This window comes from Sander lucioperca, chromosome 20 (genome assembly GCF_008315115.2).
Source record: "Sander lucioperca isolate FBNREF2018 chromosome 20, SLUC_FBN_1.2, whole genome shotgun sequence".
Classification (NCBI taxonomy): Eukaryota; Metazoa; Chordata; class Actinopteri; order Perciformes; family Percidae; genus Sander; species Sander lucioperca.
This window is the reverse complement of record NC_050192.1, coordinates 13,017,354-13,037,452: the sequence shown is the minus strand read 5'-3', so window position 1 is coordinate 13,037,452 and position 20,099 is coordinate 13,017,354. Positions and strand designations below refer to the sequence as shown.

At 40.3% G+C, this 20,099-nt stretch overlaps 2 protein-coding genes across 8 annotated transcripts; one reads left to right on the top strand and one right to left on the bottom strand.

Annotated features, from left to right (window-relative positions):
- Positions 1-774: 774 nt before the first annotated feature.
- Positions 775-2,902, bottom strand: zcrb1 (zinc finger CCHC-type and RNA binding motif 1). 3 transcript variants are annotated; one of them, XR_004896012.1, is made up of 9 exons: positions 2,728-2,902; positions 2,486-2,588; positions 2,291-2,319; positions 2,013-2,124; positions 1,797-1,904; positions 1,515-1,624; positions 1,350-1,428; positions 932-1,146; positions 775-901 (listed from the first exon to the last, which is right to left on the bottom strand). XR_004896012.1 is itself a non-coding variant. In XM_031284791.2 (8 exons), exons 2-8 carry the CDS (start codon positions 2,567-2,569, stop codon positions 994-996), a joined length of 675 nt encoding a protein of 224 aa, XP_031140651.1. In that variant the 5' UTR covers positions 2,570-2,588; positions 2,728-2,902; the 3' UTR covers positions 775-993. The 3 variants fall into 3 exon arrangements, 2 of the variants coding, with proteins under 2 accessions (XP_031140651.1, XP_031140652.1); XM_031284791.2 differs by having other exon boundaries at positions 775-1,146; XM_031284792.2 differs by having other exon boundaries at positions 775-1,146; positions 2,735-2,897.
- On the top strand, positions 2,871-19,942 carry pphln1 (periphilin 1). Of its 5 annotated transcripts, none has more exons than XR_004896009.1 (12): positions 2,871-2,977; positions 3,574-3,638; positions 4,097-4,161; positions 4,634-4,849; positions 5,866-5,930; positions 7,666-7,785; positions 8,166-8,338; positions 8,657-8,743; positions 10,660-10,715; positions 14,061-14,201; positions 18,915-19,400; positions 19,444-19,942. XR_004896009.1 is itself a non-coding variant. In XM_031284787.2 (11 exons), coding segments are annotated over exons 2-11 (1,203 nt in total). In that variant the 5' UTR covers positions 2,871-2,977; positions 3,574-3,637; the 3' UTR covers positions 19,188-19,414. The 5 variants fall into 5 exon arrangements, 1 of the variants encoding a protein (XP_031140647.1); XR_004896008.1 differs by having other exon boundaries at positions 8,166-8,344; XR_004896011.1 differs by lacking the exon at positions 8,657-8,743.
- The last annotated feature ends 157 nt before the right edge of the window (positions 19,943-20,099 follow it).

Below are 20,099 nucleotides of genomic sequence, written 5' to 3'. Positions count from 1 at the left end.
GCAGCAGTTGCCCGCTTTATCCATTCTCCTTGTCATGAGCCCTATAAAGATTTAATTTCCGACAGCACCTAAATGCAACAAAAGCCATTGTAGCAAATGTTGCGTTTAAAGCTATGTGTTAACCACTCATATCAGATCACTGTACTTGGAATCCTCTCATCTCCCTGCACCTACGACTTTGACTCGAAGACTGCAGAAATACCGCAGCTATTTAGACCTCACCACAGCTGCATTAAATATCGGGAAATCCCTCGCTTTATTCGCGTGCTGACGCAAGCGAGCATCAAAAACCAAATTCCAAAGCGAACCACTGTACCGCGACTCTCATCTATCATAATGCTTTTCAAATGATGGGATGAGCCCCAGACTGAGGCCGGGGGTTCCCAAACCTTTTCATATCAGCTGGATCTCCTTTATGTCCCGAAGATGAGACTTTACCGCATTTTTGCATTCATACTGTCAAGATCACTGCAAGTAGTACAGTTTGGCACTTAATCGTGGTTGGTGTATCAAGCAGAAAATTCGTCATACAAATACCCATTATGCTTAACTGACACACATAACCGCTTTTGATATGTTATGGAGAAAATTATTCATGTATATAACATAATCCAACCACTAATTTGATCAATGATAAATAAAAATGGACATTTCCAGCATCAGTTGCGTTTCCAAATTTACATTTGCTTCATCGACCTAAGCAAATGAATAAATAATCGTTTTTCTTCAGCATTCTTGATCTGATTCAGGAACAACTAACAATTCATTTGGTAAGTCATTAAGAAACAAAGTTTTATTGACTGACTGACTTTGGAAAAACACCACATATGCTCACTCGATCAATCCAAGAACAGAACATGTCGTTACAAAAAGAGGAAAATGTAAATTCATCAGTGTCAACGGAAGCATCCCCACTATAATACAATACAATTTACAAAAATAAAGCAATATTTGACTAACAACTTATGTCCAAACTGTGTATTATTATTATTATTAGTCACTGAGCTCCTCCTCGTCACTGAAGTATGCACTCTTTTTGATCCTTGGTTTCTTAGAGTCTGAGGATGTTGAAGCGTGAGCACCGTCCTCTTGAGACAAGCGTGCCTGCTTCTTCTGCGTTTCATTCTCTTCCTCAATACGGGCTTGCTGGAGGGACACAAAAGACAGAAGAAATATGACACTGCTAAAAGATAATAACATACATTTTACATGCAGAAAGTGTTTCCAGTTCCCACAGCCTCAGTCCAAACAGCAGTTATTCATATTGCCTACTAGTTCTCAACTTTTTTGGGGGAGTAGGTTACATTTCAGTAGCGAAGCCTATTTGGATTTCTATATTCGTCACTTACCTGAAAAGCTATTGCTTGGCTCAGACTATCTAAGGTTGGGTCCTCTCCCTCTTCTTCACTTTCTTCTTCTTCTTCTTCACTAAAAAGGGAAAAGACGTAGGAATTACAAAAACAACAATACCCAATATACAATATATCACAAAATATCAGCTATAAAATACTTACACGTGCTCAGGTTGTTCAGCCTTTTTCTTCTTTTTCTTTTCTTTCTTCTTTGGAGGTTCCCTCTCTCCCAGAATGTTTTTGGGGCATGCGTAGCTCAGATGACCTGTATCCTGTGAGGTTTCATTTAATAATGCACAAAATCAGACAACTCTTTCTGGGATGATTTTTTTTTTTGTGCACATTTTTGTTTCCATTCAAGGCATAAAAAAAGATTATACTTGCAACTGTAAGTCAATAAAATGTGATGATCTCACAGAAAGAAACTGTTAAATATGCACTGACCCCACATTCGTAACATTTAGTCTTGTCTGTGTAGTTCCGTCGTCTTATAAACTCAGTTGCTCGCCCATTGTCTACGGCAATGCTAGCTTTCACTGTTCTGCCAAACAACTGAGAGACAAACACATTTGGAAGTCTGACAACAAGTGAATATCAGAAACATCACTCACAAGGAGACTGCAGCTAATGCTCAGAGCCATACAGTATGAACAGACTCACCTGTTTGTTATTCACTGCTCTTGCACAGTTGTGAGCTGATTCTCTGTCCAGGAAGAGAACAAACGCCACCCCTTTACTCTGGCGAGTGTCTTTATCTTTAACGATTGTAACCCTGAAATATGCACGAGTTATTAACATCATCTTTTTTTTTTTTTTTTTTTTAAACGTGTAATAATAACTATTACAAGTATCCAGAGCCTTTATTTGATCGTTGTGGGTTATTCCTTCACTACTTTGCTGTAAGATAACAAATAAAGTATGATAGAGCCGTTACTTACTTTACAACTTTTCCATATTTGGTGAATAGCTGAAATGAGACAAAGTGATCTGTTTCAGTAAGGACCACGGTGGAATTTGACTCATTTGTGGGTTTTTTGCCAAACAAAAGCATCATTAGTAATTACAAACATCATTAGCAACATTTTTTCACAACACTGATGAACACTTGTCAACAATTGTAATTGTTGTCTTACCTTGTGTAGGTCATTGTTGGTAAGAGAGAATGGCAGGTTTGACACATACACAGTGCTTTTGCTTGGTGCCAAACCCCCGCTCATACTGGACGCATATGGCACACTGTAAGACAAATAAGACAGATGATCATAACATTGTTTAATGCACAACCAGCTACTTAGCTTTCTTGTTAAATTCATTCATGTCGCGTTAAACCTTTTTAACGTAACTGCAATCAACTGACTACATTAACCAAACTTACCACTTACCAACACTACCTCCACCGTTGAAAAATATCTAAATGTGTTTAAAATAGCAGAATTGTGTGTATTTGTATCATGGATGTATTATGATTTGTATGCAGCTAGCTACTTTAGCAAACAGAAACAAACGCCATGTCTGTACGTCGCAACTTGATGACGTATGCGCATTCCTTGTCCAATAAAACAGCCGTTATCCATGTCGCTGCTACACCTACCGGAAAGGCTAGGCTAACTAAACGATAGAGGAAGGTGAGATTGTTGTGCTAGCTTGGGCTACTGTCGGTTATTTAACCCGTGTTTATCTAGAAGATGCAATATTTCGCCGTAAATATTTATTTGTGATTTTTGTGTGCCGGTATCGATTAGTTAATTTGCTCTCAGATTAAATAAAACCTCCGAATTTGCAGCAAATATGGAGGCTAGCTAATTAGCAATGTTAGCTGTCTTTTCTGCGTGGAGCTAACGTTACAGTAGTTAATGTTAGTACTAACTGTTAATTCACCATCACAGAACATGTAGTGATTTGTGTAACTTATCGGCTGGGTGCGATGAAGCTAACGTTAGTGCTATGTTTAATATGGCGTTGTTGGTCAAATGAGCATTCATCCATCGGTCAGTCTATTCTGCAGAAAGAAACCTCTGCCAGCTCAGTTGCTTGAATCACACATCTCATGTTCAAACAGTGCTCCACAACTTATCTTATTTTAAAAATGTGCAACATAGAGCGGTTTTTATTCTCTACAAAAGTATGCATCTCATTTATTTCTTTTATAGGCTCCTAAACAGTTGCATGGAAACTTATTCCAAGTGTATATGTTAGTCTTCACAGTGTTGTCTTTTTACAGATTGTGTTGAAGATCACATCTCATTATCGTATCACCCCGATTCACAGAAGTCCTTGAGTCCAAAAGTAAGTTAGTGACAACACTTGTCTTTACAATACATTTGTTTACCAGTGTTTTGTTTGACACCAAGACCACAACAAGAGAAATACCACTACTGCCTAAATAGAAATAATAAGTAAATAAAACAGGATCATATGGCACATGCAAGAATTGGGACAATATTCAGAGCATTTTATATATTTTAAAAGTATTTTTGCAAGAGCTGTTTTAGTGTTGCAGCATGCACCTGACTGAACCAAAATGCTTTCACATGATGAAACTCTTGTCCCATGGTTGTCATCAAACTAAATATAGGCTATCCTTTTATGTTCTTGCATATCTAGTGCAAATTTGTTTTACTAAAATATTGCTGCCTCAGGAAGCTGACTTTGGCATTGGCATTTTTTTTTTTTTTTTGTGGAACCACCGTTGCATGATTACATGTACAATGCATTCATCCCTGCTGTTGCTCTGCCTTTTGCAGTGACGTACAGGAGAGACAGGAGTATACGAGAGGTGTATGATGAACGCTTTTTAACAGAGAGACCGGTGAGTGTGTACAAAGTGAATTCAGTCCATTTTCTTTTCTTGATAGCACTTTGACCTTGTTGTATCACATTCAAGAGTATGCGCATAAAAACACAAGTAGGAAGACTTGCAGTATATGTCTTTCAAGCAGCCTGGATACATTATTTGGAGAGAGCATATTTCTACTACAACTATAAATAAAATGTAATGTATTTTTTCTGACATGGATGGACAACATGTCATACGAACTAGTTCTGACCAAGTATACCATGGCTTTATACAGCTCGCTTAATTGAGAAAAATCCTCTATTTAATTGCGACATCAGGTGAAGAAGTTCTTAGCCAGGTTGACATAAGCCAAGGGTAATTTGAGCAGACAAACATTTTTACGCAGAAATTTACAAAATTAGATTCCCCCCAACAACATTTTTTTTATTTTTTTAAAATAATTTAACTGCAAATGTAAAATAATAAAATGTACCCATCCTGGTAGGGTCCGTACCCACGGGCAGCTGGGGCAGCAGAGAGGAGGGGCCCCTTTAGCAGGCCAGAGGACGACTATGGCCGCGGCGGGTACGAATACGAAGGAGGTCCACGCTTCTTCCCAAATGGAGGAGGCCCACGAAATTATCATGAAGATCAGAGGGGCTACCATGGTGACAGCCTTCATTTCCCTGCTGAACGCAGAGCTGTTCCACCTTCAAGAAGGGTGAGAGCATGAATGTCATACAATTAACATTGTTGTGTTCATATGAACAAATTAGTTAAAATGTAGTGACAGTGTGTGAAGTGGAGATAAAATAGGAACTTCCAAAGACTGCCTCAATATTAGCAGCTGCCACTGCACAAAGTAATTGAGTTACATTAATAAACAACTCTAGGGTTTTCCCTACCATTATAAGACTTAGGCGCAGCACCCATCTGGTTTGGGCACCACCTAAGCCAGATGAATGTAAAATCAATGTGGGCACCAAAACTAACTACATGACTTTTCTCAGATCTAATAATTGTAGTTGATCCCCAGTCGACTTCTTTAGCAAGTTTTGTCTTTCAGCTTTTAGGTTTTCCAACGTTTTAGACACACGTATGGTAATAATAATAATATGCAACTGCATATCATGTTAATATTGTTAGTTTAATATGCACACTCAAATTTGGCCAGCTGAGGGCGCTATAGTTAAAAGGATCAAATTTAAATATTTTCAAGCCAAACAGTGTGTGCTACAATGTTGCTGTTTATTATGATATGCATATCAATTTCTTCTTGGACTTTGACATTCCAGTATGAGGGATGTTGTTGTCATATCATTTTTTTTAACTTAGTTTTTTTCTCCCTTTTTGCAGTGGTTTCTTTGTCTTTATTGCTGATAAAGCTGACTAACTTAGTGACATTTTCCCAGCGACACATTCTAAAATGAACTAAAAACGATGTCTTGGCATCAATATTCATTTAGCATATTTATCAGTATCAGGTCATGAATCCATGAGATACTGTAAAATAAACTGTAGGGGGGAACGTTTGGCTGTATGGAAGTTAAAGGCACATTTTGAAATCAAAACTGGTAACATCATTTGTAGTTTCAGACTGATCATTTATAACTAAGTTCCATAACATCTGTATTTTAGGACAGGATCAAATCCTTTGAAGAAAAAGTGCCAGCAAAGGTCCCTTTCATGGATTTGATCTTTTTTTTTTTTTTTTTTTACATGTTCTTTATTGGCTAGGAGGACTATCCTTACAGAGTACCCAGGGAAGACCAACAACACACAGGACGGCCTTTGGAGTTTGGGTAAACTGCTTCTGTTTGTCTTGAAGGAGCCAATATTTATTTTCCAAAAAATGAATCTTGTCTACCAAGTTGTACTTGATAAGTAATATCACTCAGCAGAATTGGATGTTATCATTTTGGGTAGCAGGGCCCTTTTTCTATGCACTTGCGTTGTGAGCAAGTCCTCTAGTTAGGCTAAGAAGGGGGATTTCTGCAGGAGTAGGCCTCCATTTTCAGTATGTGTTTGAAATGTTTGTTTACATAACTGCTATTATAAATCATGGTCTGCTCTGACCCATATTGGCTTGTCTCACCCTATTTACATAATTTCTGGCGGTCTCAGTGCTCACCTGGCTCCAGACGATAACTACGGTTCTTAGCTGAACAGTGTCTGTATTTAGGCCACAATTTGGGTGGCAAAAATCTAGACTACGGATTTTGGTTAACAGGTTTACAATATTTACTCAAAACCCTTGGCTCTGGTTCCACTTAAGCATTTCGGTTGCAGTTAATTCACAATCAATTCTGATGTTCGTGTCATTTTGTTTTCTATATTAAAACGGTCATGACGGTGACATTTCCAGCTATTGGTTTGTAAATATGTTTTTTTTATTTTAGATTGAAGTTCACTTAGCTAGATCAAAGAACAAAAAGGTGAAATAAGATAACCCATCCTAAGCTGCAATTTTTGTCGTAGTCCAGTGTCGTGTAATAAGTTTAAATTATTTCAGCTTAAATCCCTTGAGTGGTATCAACGCTGAAAGGCAGTACGGGGCCTATATTAAAAATGCACTGCTGTATACAGTTGCAAAACAGGACAGAAATTTAAAAAAAATATATATTATACTAAATTCACCACTTAGCAGGCGGACAGGGAAACGATGGCTTTTACTCCAAACATTTGGAGCTGTGAAAGGGCACTGAGGTCAGTTCCCGCCTGTTGATTGGTGGGTTTGGTGTGGGTAGAGGTCAGAGGTCAGTTGAGACGCAGTGGGGAGTTAGGAAAAGGGGCACAGAGATAATGGGTGCCAGAAGTTACAAGGGATACAGGGCATGCATGTACATGTTTATTTTTTCCATTCAAGAAGGTTTTGCTATTGGGGAGCATAAACAAAAAATCTGTATTTCCCACAGTTGACATTATTATATTACCCTGTGACCATCATGTGACACATAAAAAATTGATATACCCTATAATATCACCCCTGCAGCTTCTCATGCATATTTAGACTCTGGAAGATCTGTTGCTCCGTTTGCAATCACAATGCTGCATGAAGTGTCACCTTTTTTCTATTATATTTGTTCTAATGCATTAGCATTAATGATATCATAGAAAAAAAGTCCTCTTTATCTAAGCCAGACTGGCAGTATCTGTTCAGCCTGAATAAATGTCAGGTTAGGATCCTGACAGGATGAAAAAGACTGCAGCAGTTCTGTTTGCATTTTTAAACATCTAGTTATTGGATAAGTTCCATGTGTGGTTATGTGTAAACCTGTAACCATACTTGGCTAGTGTGAGTTGCTTGCTTCAAGATTCTTTGTCAAAGACATTTTGTTTTTGAAGAAGTGCGTGCTACTAAATTGTGACCAGGGAGAGTGAGGCAACCCATACCCTGAATACAAAATCCTGACAGCACTGGTATTTTACGGTTGTTTGAATTAAATTAGATACAAATTGACCAAATGGTATTTGTTGCCATGTTGTACAGTATGTATCTGCAACTGACCACACATTTGTGTGTATTTCTTCCCTCAGCGCCCGTGCAGCAGCACCACCTCATAACGTGCGAAACCAGGGCATCTACCCAGCACCCAGAGCGCTCCCAGAGAGCGGGGAAGACACACTCGTGCAAGCCATCCTCAACCTGGACAGAGGGTACGAGTGAATGCATGCCTAATCACTGCATAGGGCAATCATTGCTCACGTGTATGTAGCTTATTCATTGCAGCCATCAATGCTGCAGTCAGAGGAAATGTGTATTTAGTGAAAACCCCTAGTGTATATGTGGTCAGAAAAAAAACCCTGCACATGTTTAGGCCTCAATGCTAGATGGCAGTGTTGTGCTGTGTTGGCACAAACAAGGAAAGGTAGAAGTACTTGTGTTTAGATTCTCTGAAAGATGTTGTTGCAGATATGGGTTTGTAACTCGAGAGTTGTCAGATGAGGAAGAGGAGCTAATTTGTCCTTCGGACAACACTTTGGATGTTTGGACTATTTAAATTGCTGCAGCCCACACATTCCCTATGCTTTCCCAGGGAGGACAGAGACCTCTACAGGAGAAAGGCAGCCCCGTTCCCTCCACTCAGAGAGCGGTCTCCTGTGCGCCGCGAGGTGGCCCGCTCCCCCCACAGTCGCTCCGGCTCCAGTGTCAGCAGCAGAGGCTACTCACCAGACAGAACCAAGAGCCTGCCGTTTCCCTCACAGCAAGGCAAGAGTATGTAGAACCCTTAGCGTTTCCCCTCTCCAGATGCTGTGTAGAGCTCCTTTTTAAAAACCGCTTTGTGTCCATCCTGGCACAAGGCGAATTTAATACTATGAATAGGCTGATAATCCAGTTTTGGTCATGACCCTTTATTGGCCAAGGCCATTTGAAAAAATATCAGTTAGGCCTTGCTTTGCAGAACAAGTTTTAAACTCAAGACAGTCACCCCCCAAAATGTACGTTAATTGTTAAGATCTCTTCATTGTACCCCAATATTTTCACTGTTTTATCAATGACTCATAATCTGGCTGATCGGCTTTTCAGGTGTGGACGGTCCAGAGGGTCACGCAGGTGTTTCTGAGCACCTTTGGGGGGCGCACTATCCTCAACAGAGTGGACATGAAACTTTCGGTCTGTACATTGAGCCATGTGAACAAGCTTGGACTTGGGTGACAAAATGCTGATGTGTTGTTCCTCACTCGGCTCCTTGCATCCTTTTATAATGTCAGACAAATGATGAAAAATGGAAATATTGGGACTTTCGATACTCCAAATACAGAGAAGGTTGCAAGGATGGAGGAGAGAATGCTTTTATGGCCTATATGCTTAAAACCAAGGTCAAGTTCAAACCTACAGAGTATAATAAAGTGTATATAATATAACTTGCATGATATTAATTTAAAAACAATCAAAATAATTGAACCTAAAGAATTCTAACCACAATAAACTATTTGACACTGACATTCTTTCACCCAGGTCTGAAGTAAGTTGCATCATGAATTCTGTTTCTTAATTGGTACCTAGTAGTGACCTGGCTGTATAGTGGGTTCCTTTCATATTAACCATTTCTACATGTTGATATCTTTCTGTGGTTCCTACTCTGATCTGTAAATGTATGCCATTGGATTTTCTAGATCTAGAGAGATGTGAAGTTTTAAATGTCCCCGCATTATTCTTCCTTCAGTTATGAGTCAGGGACGGTTGAATTTGCAGTCCATATCAAAGCTGGATGACATTGCACTTGTATGAAGGCATTGGGACATACTGCTAAATTGCTAACTAAGACAGTGGCCTCTTTTGATGCATGTTTGCATCTCCGATTTATATTTCATTATTTATGTCACCAATTCTGGATATGCACTCTATGCTAAGTTTGCATACTTAATTAAATCTCGAAATTAACTGGACTGTAAAATGCAAAAAAGCTAGTGTAACCTCGTGAGCTCCTTGTTTCCACAAGTAGTACAGTGTTATGTAGGTCTGCTACCAGCTTCAGTGCTGGCCATCTCTCCTTTCACATTTCCGTTTGGACCTCAGAATGACAAGTGTTCATCGTGCCTATGTGGCAAAATAAATAAATCTGTTTGTCAGAGCAGGATGACTGGTAAGTTCAGTTCAGTATAGTTGTTGTAGACAGGATAGAACAGTTGTTGTTGCAGCAGTAGCAGTTTGGTAGTGTTTTTATACTTTAAAATGTTTGCAGAGGAAATAAACAATTTAGTCTCTGTACCACGTCTTTCATTTTTTTTTTTTTTTTTTATACCAATTAATGAGAGATGAAATTACATGCGCGGGATTTGTTTCAGAAATATACAAAGGTTACTCTCGTTAAACTTAACCTATTCCCAGTCTGGGTAACTTGAGAGAGACAGAGTGTTTCTAATGTGTCCAGCAGCCAGCCTTCCTCCCCGCTCCGTCTGCCACTTTGTCAGGCCTCATAAAGATGCCACCAGGTCGTGTGTGGACGAAGAGGGAAAAGGTATAGGATGTCTGATGGATATTCCTGAAGCTAACGCTTCCACATCGGGGTGTTTTTGTTTCATAGCGAGGTCCTAGAGTTCATGTTTGTTGGTAGACTTGACTGGTCGGCTACAAAGCCTTGGGTGGTGCCAGAATGACTGGAGAGAAAGGTTGGTAGACGAACAAATAGAAAGTGAGAGAGGGGGGCGGTGTCTGATCGATGAGTGGGAATCTGCGAAAGAGAGAATTGTACACGACAGTGAATCCACCAACTGGAGTTTGAAGCCCGATTTGTGAACCATCTGTTACTTGATTGTTCATAGATGTTCTAGCCTAGGTACCTGTCTGGATCCTGGAACCAAACATGAACACCTTTTACAGAGCCCTGGTTATCATAAGCACCTACTTTCCAGACATACTAATTGTCCTTTTTCCATTACATTTCTGAATTCTGCTATTTTTCCTCCTTTTCTCTACTTTATAATTTTCTCATTCCAGATCTTTCTTTTTCATTTTATTTTGCCCTTCACTCAAGTCTCACTGTGTCAAACTTTTTTTTTTTTTTTGTCTCTTTTTAATTTCTCTAGACAAAATTCCTGGCCTGTCAAGAGAAGGCTCCCCACACAGCGCAACCTCAAACAAGGTACCGAACTGCAATACTTTTTTTTTATTTTTTTTTTTTTTTTTTGTGCTGAAATTTGTACTTAAAGTTGATTTTGAACAAACAAGAACATATTTTGCTTAAATATAAGCTTTTATTATAAATACAGCAATTCAGTCCCCAAATTACTGTCTATTATGTATTGTGGACTCCGCCTCTGTCACTGTACAGCAGGATGCATCTGGAACATCTTAAATTCCATCCTTAATAAGTGTTTAGTCCCATTGAAGTATGTTAATGGGTTTTAAAGTGGGCCTCAAGCAGAGCATAAAAGCCATCAGGCCTATGCTTTGTTTACCTGTACTGTAAGCAGACTTCAATCACAAGAACTTGTACTGGTGTAGGGAAAAGGGCTCAAGTGTCGACGAAAGTACGAGCTGTCCTTCCTTAAAGTGCTCTTGTTTTAAAAGAAAATACTTAACTGTTTTGAGTAAGTATTGAATGCAGATCTCTCCTGCCTGTTTTGCAAATTATAACTTGTTTTGCTGATATCATCACCATCTCCAACTGTGCAGAGGAGTGTAAATAGAATCAGATGTGATTAGGCGCAATGCGTCTGGCTATGGCCACCCAGAAGTGAAGAGGCTAACTCAGTAGCCCAAGTCACAGATTTATCGTTGGATCTTAGCCGCAAAGCCAGGAGAAGTCCCTGTGGAACTCAATGGGGTGTGTTTAGACCGTTGACGTTTCCCTTTTTTTCTGTTGAAGAGTATGAGTTTGGTAGCTGTGACTGTCGAGTAGATGTAGCAGGTCTGTGGTCTTGTGCTTGTGAGAAATTGGTGTGTTAACACAGGTCACACGAAAAGTCTTGACATACCTTTTTTTTTTTTTTTGTCGACTACACTGGTCCTGGTGTTCCTGCTCTAATTGTCAATCACTCTATTTCATTTTAGGCAAACGGCCAAACAGTGTCATGATGTGCAGAATTGACTTTGATCAAAAAGCCTATAAAACTGCATCTTTAAATGCTGCTTTAATGTCCAAGCAGGCTTCTTATTAACTCATTAGCAGCCCTTAGATCTTTTTCAGAACACACTGGAGGTCACACACTAGCATAGTGAGCACTTTGATAGCTTTGTAAACCCATGCACTTGCTTTATACATCAGAAATTACAAGATACAACACAGAAACATGACCCATTCCTCTCCTCCTCATGTGCATTTTTGTAAGAACCACCCAATCAACTGCTGTGATGAAAGTTTTAAGTGCCCCACCTCTCGCCACACACACACACACACACACACACACACACACACACACACTGCTACTTTTTGCTGTGTTTGATCTAGCCTGTGGTGCATTGTTTTTTTCTGTTCTGGGGGCACAAACCTGTAACCTTGGCTAAGATGAAAGGCCTGTGCTGTGTCCCCAGTAAAGCTTGCACTTATGGCCCCGGCCGCTGCCCGCTGTGGGGATTCAACAAACACACACAGGCTCTCTGGAGCCATCCCAGACAGAAGAGACCAAAGCAGGGGTCTAAAGAGCACCTCCGGCTCTGGCTGCGAGCCACGGTGGCGTAGTGGGTGGAGAGCATGCTCTGTAACTGAAAAGGTCACCAGACGTTTTGATCCCTACACAAGTTCCTGTCATTATAGTATGATAACATTTGACCAACCAAGACAATTCATGAGATCTGGTGATGACATTCAATTTGGCATTCAGACTTGTATGTTTCCATGAAGTTATAGGCATATGACCATCAAGCTCATGAACATTTATGTTAGTTGTTATTGTGTTTTGGAGATGTCGGTGGTGTTTCTCTACTACTATTACTACAGAGCTTTCTGTATGTTTTTGACCATCATTGCTAGATGATGAGCTGCCTAAAAAAGCTCTTTCAGTTTGATCCTGGGGGTTTGACACTAAAACTTTTATCTTTTCATGAATGTGCATGGCAGGCTATCAGTAGGGGTAAAAACAAATACACCACCAAGCAACCAAAAATCATTTGAAACCACAATAAATAGGATTCTAAAGCAGTCCTCAATTTAAAGGTCACTTAATGGTTCATTAGACCAAGCAAGTCCTTAGTTTAGAGAAAGACGTAGGTCTAATAACCTTTTTTTTTTGTAAAATTAATTTTTAATATGACAAGAGATTACCCCTGATGGCATTTCATTTTAGTCCGGTTTGCACAAAATATATCTGCCAAGCTTTATGTTCTATTGATGGTGGAACATCCCTTCCAGGTTGGGCTGTGCCCAGCGAGTGGAAGTGAAAGATCCCGACGGGGATATTTTTGTCACTGAGGCTCAGGAGGCTGAACACTGACGAATGTACGTGCACACGTGCACACGTGCACACACTAGACTTCTCCCAAGCATAGCTTAAGGGAGAGAATTGGAAGGAGGAATAATTGGATGATGCTTTTTATGAGTTTTTTTATTTTAGACCATCCTCTGATTTCTTTCCTCATTCATCGAGAGATTTAATGACTTAGTCCGTGGTCTGTTTCCCCTAATGTATGAGTGGACTTTAGTCATGGCTGGGCGGTTCTGCTCCCTGCCTTCAAACTCCTAATAGTATCAGGAAATGAGCAAAAGAAATTGAGCGGTGATCCGAGTTGGCCTCATTTCTCCCCTTTGCTCTTTTGTTTTGGCTTTCACAGTAATACTTCTGGGTACTAGGGTTTCCAGTCTATTCATTAAATGGCTCATCATGGCTTGTCTCGCCAGATTCCCTTAAGATATGAAAACAGCTGAAATATCAAATTCTACAATTTACATTGAAAAATAAGTGCAATGTTAAGCCATGTTTTAGTTATAATTGGCTAAGTAATGAGAACCGAGTACAAAATGAAGATTTGTTGTGATTAATATGGCATGTGATATGCAGCTTCTTAGTGCTGTAATTCCTATGAATCCCTAATTCAAGACAAGTTGTAAACGTAGCTAGAAATCCACGAGTATACTCTGGCTTTTCAGCTTTAGGAGCTACTGTGTAAGCTTTATCTTTTGGTACACCTCATCAACCACATCTTTGCTGTAAAGTTAAACAGTCAGTAGGTCATAGCATGTCACTGACTATCTGTGATTGGGCTATACGTTGCTGACCCACGTCCTTTCACATCCTTTCTCTGTATCGCGTAATTGCTGGCATTAGTCATTTCGGTCAGCTTGGCAGTAGCAGTACACTTCTTAAAACATTTATTGATGTATTTATAATTTCACTTCTGTGCTTGTCTGCCATACATTTCAGGATTTAAAAACCTTTCATTTCTCTCATGCTGTGACAGTTAAAGCGTTGCTTTAAAATACCCTTTTTGCTTACTGTCTTTCCTTTTATAGAGCTGTGACTCACCCCTGTGTCTCCTCTACCTTTTTTAGGAGGAGAACCATCCTCCAGAAGGAGTAAAAGAGGAGCCACTGGTGGCTCCAGTCGTGGAGGAAATCCAAAAGTCGACTATAGACAACTTTCAAGAGCGACGGGCCCTGGCCATCGCAGCCAAAGCTCAGGAGATAGAGAAGGTACCTGTTTAAAGTTTAAAATGAGTCGGCAGGCAGTAGGTCAGTGTTAAAATAACACATCAGCTATTCAAATGAGCCTTTCTGTGATTTACAAACTCAACTTTAGGCCACACCCCGTTGTAAGACAGTTGTATTAACAGCGCTGCACTTTTTTTTCCCCACATTTCGCAGCCAACGTAACTTCTTTCTAGACTTCTCTGTTTACTCACTATGAGCAGATCAAAGATGATTCATCACTATTTTTGATAGATGGAATTCTTTATTGGTATTCATTTAGTAGCATTTGTAAAGGAAATATATATAAGTGAACATTTTGTGCCAGTGGCTCTGTTTCCCCTTTTGGAAAATAGCTGCATTTACAATCCTCTCATTAGTTTGTAATTTGTAAGACTTTTCTATAAATGTCAACTTGGTGCACGCATAACACATACTATAACCTTGGCAAGCGTTCCCGTACATATGGTGACTTTGTCTTTTGTGACACGCACATGGATTATTTTACGCGATTGGCATTACTGGAACAGCCAACTATTGTGTTCCTGACAAAGCAGGACATTAACTTTTCTGTTCACCAGTCACAGTGGTGGCTACATCCTAAAATTCACCAGCCACTTTCACTGTTGCCAGCCAGATATCTGTTTTAGAGCAGAATGATGGTTAATTATCTGCCAACATAGCTGGTTGCCAACTTTTATCACCATTTTCCTGGTGGCTCTTGTAAATCTCCCATCCTGACCGGCAGTGCTGCAACAACTGCTCATTATACCCTCCACCAGCTTAATATCCCGCATGGCTCAAACATCACAACTCTCCCTCCCCTTTTTCCAAGTGCACACCGCACACACATATAGGCCCACACACAGGGATTTGGAAACATTACGATAATGTACATGGTACAGGAACACCTAAACGCAAACGCAAGTAAACTTTAGGCATGATAGATTTGTGCATACAATAAATCGAGAGGTCGTCCACTTAACAGAGCTAAAACAACCCCAGGCTACAGGTTCCAGCTCTGCTCAGTTATCTAATGAAGGCCATTCCTGCACCAGTGAGCGCTACTGCTGCTTTACTGGGACCATTAAACCCGGACCAGCTCTGCCCCGGAGCACACACTGCGCTGCTCCCACATTGAGCTGCGCCACGGAGCCTATAGGCTGTTATAATGCTGTTGCTGACGCTGCAGCTTCTGGCCTGTTTTATAGCCTGTCTCTCTTTCTCCCCCGTCTGCGTCTCCTCACGTTCCTCCAGCTCTATTCATTTCATGTTTTCAAGTCATTTCATACATATCAATACATACATATTTTGGAAAATGACAGCCAAGAACCATGTCAAGATTATTCTTTAGGGATTTGTCATGTTTCCATTGTCGGTATAACCCATGCAAAAAGAAAAACGAGAGGGAACGGTGTATTCCATTTTCACAGGGATATGAAGTTTCAGCTTTTCTTTCCAGGATTTCAGATTCTTTGGAATTGTCAGTAGAAATGGATGATTATCAGCTTTTTTCCCTCCTCCTGTCCCTTATTTGGCTTTTGTGATGTCCAGACCACTTGGCCATGAAGGTTGTTTGTGACTCTGTGTGTCATGAAAGACTGGCTTGTTTGGTTGTGATTGTGAGTTAAGTCAGCCTTGTTTCTGTCACACACATCAACCAGGTCAGAAATCAAAGTAGAATGAAAAACTTGCCCAGGATCTTTTCCTACTCTCTGACTAGGAAAAAAGGAAAGATGAATGGAAAGAACCAGTTTTTTTTTTATTGTCTATAAACAATTTAACCTATTTAGAAGATTTGTAAACTCTAATAAAAACCTGAGAGAATTTCCTTCACAGAGTTGCAGACAAATCAACCAGCCGCTGGAAAAATGTATAAGCACTTGTGTGGTGGCTGGTATTCATTTCCCACCATGCCCAGAACACACAGCTATACGCTCCTTAAGTTAGACTTTCTTTTTCAGTCTGTAACAACAAAGTCGCAGCAGTGTTTCTGTTGCAGTAGGCACTCGTGATTAGCTCCTTGACAAGTGTCGGCCAGATGTTTGGCTTTCTGCACCCAATCTGGTCTAGCCATCTCTTCTGTACACACGGACACAAACACACTTCAGTCCGGTAGCTCCTCACTAACTGTCTCTACACTTTTGATAGATCACAAACTTGAACTTTCCATCATCGGCCAGACATCGTGCCAGGCCGCATTATACCAGTGCCTCACTGTGTGTTTGTGTAGCTAAGTGAAATTGGTTCGCTGAAATTCAACCTGAACCTCATTGTCAAAGTTGACTTTGGCTGCACTACAGACTAACTGGTTATAGTGAGTGACAAGGCATGGAAGGCAATAAAAGGTATTATGTTTTACTCCTCACAGTCCGGGCTGTGATACAAAGGGAGTTTTATTTCATTTGTTGAGGAATCTAAATATATTTGGCTACGAGAAGGAAAGCCAGACGGTTCCAGACTTATTTTTTTTTAAGTACAAAGATGGCAGAACTGGGCTCAGGCCCCAACTCTTTCACTCTCGTTCTTTTCTGAAGCCAGGCAGGCTCACACGCTCACCCTAGCCCTGTTTTAACTGGCTATAGAAAGTTAAGTTTAAAGAAGCTTTTAGAGGCAGAGACAGTTCTGGGCCGACCCCCACCCAAAGTCAAGAACAGGCCTTTTTCCTTCCTGATTGGATAACAAGGGAGGGATTTTAGGAAGTGCGTTTTGAATACAGGAAGTACATTTTCAGCACATTGTTATCTAGGAACAACTTTCCCTGTATTCATAGAAGTTGTTGTCAGCACACTTGATTGGTGAAAATTGACCACACACACACACACACACACAACACACAAAAAGTAATCTGCTGTTGAATGAGACCACAGAACAGATTTGTTAGTCTGACTGTTGTGTAACATCTTTCACTCCATCGTTTATTGTACATGAGAGAAACAGCCCGAATGTATTAATTTTACGTCCGCACTCTTTCCTGAAACTGTTTGTATCCTTATGTTCACCACGTATTTCCTGTAAATGATTGTATCCCATTGTTAGATTCAGGTCACTCTATGAGGGAGAACTGACGCTGGTAACTGATGGTGTTTGCTGTAGGTCAAGAATGAGGCAATTAAGAAGCCCTCATCATGGTTGCATAAAGACAGACGCTGGTCTAATTCCTTCACTAGAAATCCTCTTCAGTAAAGTCTCATGGTTGATAATATCAGGAGGACATTGGTCTCATTGGTCTACGATTTTAAGCTGCAGACTGTTTTTAGTTTTCAGCTTTTATACGGTGGAAATATTTTTAGTTTAATTCAGATTTTGGAAAGGTGCCCTCTGTTGTTGCAAGTACCTAAACTCAGTTAGACAGCAGATCTTTATTTGTGATCTCTCCTCTACTCCAACCATGTTCTCTGTTCTTGGAACATTGTGAAAAGCTATAAATAAGCCAGTGAGTTTGAACGCCCCGCAGCACAGAAGCTACTGTTGGTATCCGGGGAATGACTGAAACTCACCCTTGCTTGGCCTAATTTCACACACACACACACACACACACACACACACACACACACACACACACACACACAGACGCATGTGTAAACACACAGATCCACACACAACCCTTGTCATTGGAAGTGCCCTTGTGTCCGCCTGCGGCACGACTTAATAAGTAGCCGTATCGGTTGGTTAATTCATTTGCACTTAGTCAGGGAGGAGAATTGACCAAGAGATGGAGGGTAAGATGAAACCAGGCACAGCAAGACTGACTAAAGAAGGAAATGTGTCCTGAAATAGTGGAGGGACAGATGGAGAAAACAGAGAAGAGAGTAGCATGCCACAGAGAAAGCTGAGTCCCTGAGATCTGTCAGTGTGCACTCACGATTTTTGTAGAGAAACGTAGCATCACACGGTCCCATTAGAAAAGGTCGTCGTGAGTAAGTTATTGGATAGCAATAGTAGAGAGACAACAGGAAACAAGGGAGAGAGATGGAATAAAAGGTCCCTGGCCAGATGTGCGTGGGAATCTATCCACTGCACGTCTGGAGCTTTCAGTTCTCCTAGAAAATGGAAACTGACATACAAAATATCATCGGTTAAGGTGTCTGATATTTCGCCCCTCTGGAATTTCATTGTCAGCTCATGTGAAGGATCATGAGTTGGAAACAAATCTGTCACGGTATTTTGTAAATCTAACCACTTTATGTGGAAGCTGTGGGCTGACTCCATTTTTTTATGAGACATTTGAGGCTCTGTGTGAAATAGCAGCTCCCAAACAAGATTCCAGCACCTCTTCCTCATTGTCCCTCTAACACCTGTTATAAGCCTGTGAGACACCACTAAAGTGGGGTTTTATTGCTCTTTGGGCCACCCTGTCCTATATAAAGGGCCCTTATTAAACTTGAGAGGAGAAGTGTTTATCTTTTGACACTGCATGATGTGTGTTGACACCAGAATGATCAGGTCAGGCTCAATGACACTGGAATATTTACACCTAGGCGCCAGGTCGAGCAGGAAGGAAACCACTCTTCATCTCCTCAATTAAGAGCTTTTCTCTTGTAGGTTTTGACCTCTGCCTGTTGACACTTTTCAGTTCTAAAATCTGCATACCAATGGATGTAAATGTGTTTACTCAGTGTGTTTTTGAAAGTAAAGTTTTCATCGTTTGTCTATTTCTTAAATGTGTGCACATCAAGCCTCTATGCTTTATTTACTCATATTCCTGTCCACTTCCAGGTGTACCGTCAGGACTGTGAGACATTTGGCATGGTGGTAAAGATGCTGGTGGCTAAAGACCCCAACCTGGAGAAGCAGCTGCAGGTTCCCCTAAGAGAGAATCTCGGGGAGATCCGCGAACGTTGCCTGGAGGACCTCAAACACTTCATCAACGAGCTGGATGAGGTGGTCCGGCAGCCAGAACCTTCCGTCTGTGACTCGACCACCACGTCGGCGTCCCTGACGGGTCATAAACTCTCAAAGACAGGAGTCAATCACAGCTCGTCTTACTGACACATTGGCCATCTGCTCTACGTGAGACTGAGCATGGAAGGATTGACTGCTGAACATGGTGGATATCTCAGAATACATTTTGGATTGCTGGACTTGAACCGATTCTACAGCAACCTGAAGAACAACTTTACATGGAGAGGATGCAGTGTTGCATTATGCAGCATGTGAGGATGAGCAGTGTTAGATTTTGAACAGACAGTTTTTTTTTTACCTTCAAATTGTCTGTTTAAAAAAGATGTTTTCAAGTTGTTTGTTAAAAAGATGTTAATTATAAAATAAGTTGTTTTTCTGTCAAATGATGGCAAAAAAAACAGTGTCTATTTAACGTCTCACATCACCGTGGAAATGGTTAACAGGGGTTTTGTTATTTAACCTATTTTGATAAAAATGTTGTTGAGAATAGACAGTGAGTCCTGCAGCATGATCACACTTTTCTATAAGAAAAGTCAGCTAAGACAATGTTTTGTTTTGTATTTTTTTTTTTGTTATGCACATTTTGAAGCAGTCAGATGTATGACTTGGTGCTGCTAAATTTACAGTTCTACATCCTTGTATAAATGTGTATTGTGCAGACATGCCAGTTTGGTTACCTTTTCATTGTGTTTGTCTCATTTTGCCTTTTCCAAACTTTATATTCTATCTCCCTCCCAGAAAAACCTGCACAAGGCTTGATTACTTTGATGGCATTGAGACAAAGCTTTGCACAAACTGAAGTGTCTCTGAAGGTTGTAGTAAAGTGATTTCTTATAACTTTACGGTTTGATTTATTGTGGTCTATGAACATAAGTTGCATACATATCCCACTGACATCACATACTTAATCTAAAATATTTTAAGGATCAGTTTACAGGCATTATTGAACTCCATTTAAGGGTCTCCCTCTGCCATACATATACTGTATTTTGGTATTTT

Coding starts and splice junctions, on each gene's coding strand:
- zcrb1 (XM_031284791.2), bottom strand. CDS start 2,569: ATGAGCGGGGGTTTGGCACCAAGCAAAAGCACTGTGTATGTGTCAAAC. Junction 2,320..2,485: donor CCAACAATGACCTACACAAG/GTAAGACAACAA, acceptor GTCTCATTTCAG/CTATTCACCAAATATGGAAA. Junction 1,905..2,012: donor GAGCAGTGAATAACAAACAG/GTGAGTCTGTTC, acceptor TTTGTCTCTCAG/TTGTTTGGCAGAACAGTGAA.
- pphln1 (XM_031284787.2), top strand. Junction 7,786..8,165: donor ATCCTCAACCTGGACAGAGG/GTACGAGTGAAT, acceptor ATGCTTTCCCAG/GGAGGACAGAGACCTCTACA. Junction 14,202..18,914: donor AAGCTCAGGAGATAGAGAAG/GTACCTGTTTAA, acceptor GTCCACTTCCAG/GTGTACCGTCAGGACTGTGA.